General features: G+C 39.2%; 1 protein-coding gene across 7 annotated transcripts in view; it reads right to left on the minus strand.

Moving 5' to 3' along the window:
- The window catches only part of LOC106868757 (RNA-binding protein 5), a 30272-nt gene that overhangs the window by 12164 nt on the left and 11739 nt on the right, over positions 1 to 6369 (minus strand). For 4 of the 7 annotated variants that reach the window (XR_008266711.1, XM_014914174.2, XM_014914173.2 and 1 more), the window contains 5 exons: positions 5991 to 6050; positions 4861 to 5125; positions 3911 to 3968; positions 2257 to 2410; positions 1241 to 1332 (listed from right to left, as the gene is read on the minus strand). Coding sequence is in view for 6 of the 7 variants with exons in the window: in XM_014914174.2 (XP_014769660.1) it covers positions 1241 to 1332; positions 2257 to 2410; positions 3911 to 3968; positions 4861 to 5125; positions 5991 to 6050 (629 nt within the window). In the remaining variant the exon portion in view is untranslated. The remainder of the gene's footprint in view (positions 1 to 1240; positions 1333 to 2256; positions 2411 to 3910; positions 3969 to 4860; positions 5126 to 5990; positions 6051 to 6369) is intronic. The other 3 variants (XM_052976415.1, XM_014914169.2, XM_014914170.2) reach the window with 3 other exon arrangements.

A 6369-nucleotide genomic window follows, 5' to 3' on the forward strand; every position in this document is an offset into this window, starting at 1 on the left:
GTATTGGTATAGTTATTTTTTTATATATTATTTTCTTCATTTTGTACTTCTTTGTAAAAAACATTTTCATTCTCCCTCTTCTTGAAAATTTGCTTCGCAATAAAAGCCGGTTAGAGAAATCTTTATTAAAACATGCTTCCAGTTTAGCATTCTGCCTTATTATTATTTTTCATTTTCCTATTATTTCTCCACGTGCGGTTAACAAAACCCCACTATTTACTGACTTATATATAGATATATATATACACATGCATGCACACACACACAGCATATACTCTTCTATAATATGAATAATTATTTTATAGATAAATTCATTTATATACATACATACTTATATATGTAAACTCCCTTCCCAACAGGGTTGCCAGACTGGACTACAAATGGCAGATTAACACTTTTTTTTTTTAGGACCGTTATAAAAAGTTGAAGTCTTGTCTTAAGACTACAAAACCCATTATGATAGATCTCTGTGACACTGAAATGATTAATAGAAGAAACACTTGGCAGAACGGGATGCTCGTCCACTGCAATGTTACCACTCTCCGACCATTGCTGCTGCTTCGTGCTGAAGTGAATGCACTTAAAATAGCATACAATACGTGCTTCACTCAAAGTAGCATGCCACCAGGTTCAAATTAAGAAACTGATTGAATATCATAATTGTGCTGGGATGGTTTGACAGGATCCAATGCTCCAGAAGACTGTCAAACACTAACATCTGCTTTGGCCTGGTCTCTGTGGCTGGACACCCTTCCTAACACCAGTATGACTGCCAAGTAATTTGCAAGACAAAGAGAAAATAAGAAACCCATTCAAGTGAGTGGGATTATAGCAGAACTGGTTTTGTATTGGGAGTTGAGAAGCTAAAGCAGAGATACTCAACTATTTTTTACTTATGGGCCCCTTTGATCCCTATTTTACTCGGGCGGACCCATGTAGCTATTTGATATTTAAAAAGCTGTAGTATATTTTTAAATATTATTAGAAACTGCATTAAAAAAAAATTGTTAAAATATTTTGTGCAATGCAGAAGTATAACCAGTTTGTGGCAATTAATTTTAAAAACAAACCTTGGCCATATGAATCCCAGTTAAGAATCACTGGGCTAAAATATGATAGGGACACTTTTTGGGATACTTTTTGAAAAATTTTCAAAGATTTCGGGGAAATAGATCTGGCAACCCTTTTTTTCCTAAAGTGCGAAAGAGACCATATTCCAAGTGCAAACTGTTTGCTTTACCTGTTTCTGATAATGTTTCTGGTACTGTTTAGCAGCTTGAGCTTGTTGGATGGCAGCCTGTGCTACAGCAGCTGCAGCGTTGGTGGAATCGGCTATTTGAAACACACAAGAAGAACAAGAAGAAATGAGCTTTAACACCAACTTCAGAAACCTCAGACAAAAACACAAGAACTCACATTTACAGCAATTACGATATTTAACGAAGCTAGTGATTTATTTATCATCATTGTTTTTAACATCCACTTTTGCATGCTTGCACTGGCCAGACAGCGTTTATTGGGGCAAATATTCTACAGCTGGATACTCTTGTTGTCACCAACCTTCACTTGTATCCAAGCAAGGTAATATTTCCCCTATGGCCAGACATGTTTTTGTAGAATATTGGAAACGAAGGCCATTCATTTACAACAATCAAATGATGTCAAGACAAAGAGATGCAAACATGCGCGCGCACACAAACAGATTTCTTTCAATTTGTCTGTCATATTCACTGAGAATGCTTTGGTCAGCTTGGGACTATAGTAAAAGACATTTGCCCAAGGTGCCGTGCAGTTGGATTGAACCTGAAACTACATAGTTGAGAAACAAGCTTTTTAACTACACAGCCATGCCTATTATTCATCATCATCATTTAACGTCTGTCTTCCATGCTGGCATGAGTTGAGCAGTTTCACAGGAACTGGCAAGCCAGAGGACTGCACCCAGTTCCACTGTCAGTTTTGACATGGTTTTACAGCTGGATGCCCCTCCAAATGCCAACCACTTTACAGAGTGGACCATCATTCACAAAATGCATAATACATACATACACACATACATATATATAAATATACAAAAATAGCAACCAATCCTGTAAGGACTACTGTACCTAACATTAAGGGGATTAGAGATAGATAGGAAAAAGATAGAAATATAGAAAGGGGAGAGAGGGAGAGAAAGTTAAATTTTATTTAAGGAGAAAGATGGATAGCTAAAGAGAGAGAGAGAGAGAGAACATGGGAAGTAGATAATGATACCTTGATGGGTGTAATTTTGGTTGTAGTAACTGGAGTCATAACCTTGACCTTGGCCATAGTGAGGATTATTTTGGTCGTAGAATGTTGAATGTTCATAACCAGAAGGATTATAATAATAATCACCATGTTGCTGATCATAGTTCCAGGAACGCTGCTGAGAAAAACAATAAGAAAACCGACAAACATTCATTAGTAAACAATACTGACAGGAATCTATGGCTTCTTGGGCATTACTTAGCTACAAGATCTACCCTAGATCTTTTATTTTCTAACTTTTTATGCAGTCGTCCTTGGGCTCCAAGAACTGCAGCATGAAAAAAAAAAGAAAGAAAGAAAACAGCTAAGCGGATATGATTTTTGGTTCATAATCATGTAGTTTTGGGTTTTATCTCACTGTGGCACCATAATCAAGGTGCCATTTAGTTCAGTTGGAATTACCTCTGTTCACACTGCAGTTGTCTTTTAACATCCAGTTTTGCAAGCTCCATAGCGGTTGGAGAGAATTTATCGAGGCAGATTTTATGTGGTTAAATGCCATATCTGTCACCAAAGCCTTAACTGTTTCCGATCATGGTAAATATTTACCAAAGGCCAGACATCTTTTCACTGAAGATCGGAAATTAAGGATACTCATTCACAACCGTTATGCAGTCAAAATAAGGAGACACACACAGCTGTGAATCTAACATGGCTCCAATGGAACAGAGCAGCAGCTAAATGCACACACCAGTTAAACAGACTGCACATGTAGCTGGACGGTCAACACAATCTGTTGCTATGCTTTAATACAATGACCTGGTTCATTGGATGCCATTAGTTAAATCCACACTGGTGCAAGCATTATGGACAGGTCTCTGGGTGGAGAATAACTCCATCCACATCCCGACTCCACCAGCCGAAGGGCCCTACAAAAAGATCAGGTGTGTCACCCTCTCTTCCCTAAGTCATAAGGCACAAAGAAACGGAAACAGACATACAAATACTTGCTTGCTTCATCACCAGTGACACATGACCTGATCAATAAGTACCCGGTCTGTTGTCATGGGAACGAAGCTAAACCAAACAGATTGATCTTGAACTCTGCGCACTAAGTTTTAACGAGCTAACTCACTTCTGCTGTTTACAGCAGTGCTTGGAAGGAATGTGTGTAGCGTGTGATCGTTGCATTGATCATGACAGAGAAAGCTGAGCAGAGGATCTGCATCAAATTTTGCCAAAAGCTTGGCGACGCCTGCTCAGGGGCCTACGCAAAAAAGTTTTCATCGTTCTTGACACAATCAAAGAAATCTTGTGCATGGTCAGCTGAAAGCAGTTTTGGCACAAAACTTTGTCGTGGTCAACGCAATGATTACACACTACACACCTTCCTTCCAAGCACTGCTGTAAACAGCGGAAGTGAACTAGAACGTTAAAACTTAGTGCACATGCACAGCAGAGGTCAAGGTCAATCTTTGCCAAGCGGCTTCACTCTGCGTGCTTTAGCTTTGTTACTATGGCAACAGTCCGGATACTTATTGATCAGACCTTGTATATGCATTTGGAATGGAAAACAGAGAGAGAGAGAGAGAGAGAGGAGCAGGAAAGAGAGAATGAGTAGTAGTTTAACAGATCATCAATTATGGTTTCCCACACCATCCGATCATAGTGAAATTACCTTACTCACCATTTGACCTCCCGTGTATGAGTTAGGTCGACTGTTTAGTGTTGCCATTCTATGGGAAGATAAAGAAGGAAAAAAGAAAAAATGAAAAGAAAACCGACATTAGCAGAGCAGATAAGTTTGTGAGATTTATGAATTTTATGCAAACATATACGTTAATTAAAGGAGAGGAAGGGATTAGCATAATCTGTAATCCCCCCACTGATGTGTCATGATCAAGTTTACATCCTTGGGTTAATTAGTTCACGGTAAAAAAAAAAAGGAAAAAAAAGAAAATTACAATATATATGTACACACACACACACCTTATACTTGTTTTAGTCACTGGACTGTAGCCATGCTGGAGCACCACCTTGAAGGATTGTCAAACAAACTGCACCCCACTTATGTCGATTCATTCAAGTAAAAATTCTTCAAGGCAGTGCTGCCCCAGCATGGCCACAGTCTAATGACTGAAACAAGTAAAACAAACGATATACATACATACATTCTTTTATTCTTTTACTTGTTGCAGCCATGCTGGAGCACCGCCTTTACTTGAGCAAATCGACCCCCAGGACCTATTCTTTGTAAGCCTAGTACTTATTCTATCAGCCTCTTTTGCCGAACCGCTAAGTTATGGGGACATAAACACACCAACATGGGTTGTCAAGCGATGGTGTGTGTATGGGGAAATACAGACACACACACACACACACACACACATATATATATACGACAGGCTTCTTTCAGTTTCCGTCTACCAAATCCATTCACAAGGCTTTGGTCGGCCCGAGGCTATAGTAGAAGACACTTGCCGAAGGTGCCATGCAGTGGGACTGAACCCGGAACCATGTGGTAGGGAAGCAAGCTACTTACCACACAGCCACTATAATACGTATGTGTGTGTGTGTGTGTGTGAGAGAGAGAAAAAAAGGGGGAGGGGTAGAGAAACCGCTACTTACACCGTGCTGAAGGTGTTCTTGGCAAATGCTACCAAGATTAGTTTGCCCTCCACTTCAAAAGGTGGGTTCATCTGGCGTAAATGCTCCAAGACTTGCGTAGACTCGAGGATGGAACCCATTTCGGCAAAACCATAGCCCTGTGACGTGTTCGTTAATTCATCACGGATGATCTTAATGTTTTTCAGTGTAAGCGACATTTGCTGGCTCAGTGCTTGCGACAACGTTTCTTCAGTGGTCAGGGCATCCAAACCACGGAATATCAAAGCTGTAATAAAATATTAAAAAAAAGAAATATAAAAAAAAAAAAGCAAAGAAGTAGAAAGACAATCTTTAACGCTAGATATATATATATCACTCATGCCTGGTAGGATATATACTAACATCTCTCTGCACGAGGTTCAAATTTAACTTGGGCTCATTTCTGTCCTATAATTGGCATTAGGAAGGGCATCCAGCCGTAGAAACCACACCAAAACAAGACATGGAGCCTGAACAGCCCTTCAGCTGGTCAGCTTCTGTCAAACCGTCCAACACATGCCAGCATGGAAAACAAATGTAGGATGATGAGTTTCATCTGGACTCAATGAGACACATATAGTAGAATGTGTCTAATTTCCCAGATCTTTATGAAAGTTCGATTTTTAATTACAATCTTTAATTATAGGTTTGGCTGAGTGATAAGACATTTGCTGCCCAACTACTTGGTTTTGGGGTATGGTCCCACTACATGGCACCATGGGCAAGTGTCTTCTCCAAAAGCCCCAGGATGACCAAAGCCTTGTAAATAGATTTGGTAGATGGAAACTGAGAGCAGCTTATAGTATATATATGTGTGTGTTCCACCTACTGCTTGATAACCAGTGCTGGTTTGTTTACTTTCTGTAACTTAAGACACTAATAGAACAAGAACCTGACTTGAAAAACAAAGGTACATCCTAATGTCCCGCCATCATACCTTCACATCCTTCAAAAAGTGGATTAATGTAGTAATCCGATCCCGGCACACTGTTGCTACTGTGAAGGGACCAAGACACTCCACCGGACGTACTGCGCACAGGTTGTGCAACACCGAATAGTAAAAACCGAAAGGACAAAAAAAAAAAAGGTTAAAAGGGAAACCTCAAACTTACTATTGCAAGGGTTTGTCCCAACTTGATCAAATCCATCTCCTTCTTTGGCTCGTTCTGATTCTGAAAAACCATATCAAGAAGCAATTATAAGCATATCACGAAGAACTAGAAATTATCTAAAAGATAGATTCTAGAACAGAATCATATATTTGCAGTTCTATATACATATATTTATATTTTGTTTGAATAAATGCCAACTGCATTCTCTATTCTCTAAACGTTTGTATTTCCTTGTACGTAAGATGAAGTTTATAATTTGCTGATGAAGTCAGAATAAAACTGAAACATGTCTGGTGTTATTTGCCTGTACTTGCTGGAAAAATTACTAAAGCAAATCTAGAGCCACATTCCGATTAAGCAAAAGACTGAAATCTCAAGA

Source organism: Octopus bimaculoides, chromosome 24 (assembly GCF_001194135.2).
Source record: "Octopus bimaculoides isolate UCB-OBI-ISO-001 chromosome 24, ASM119413v2, whole genome shotgun sequence".
In the NCBI taxonomy this organism is placed as follows: Eukaryota; Metazoa; Mollusca; class Cephalopoda; order Octopoda; family Octopodidae; genus Octopus; species Octopus bimaculoides.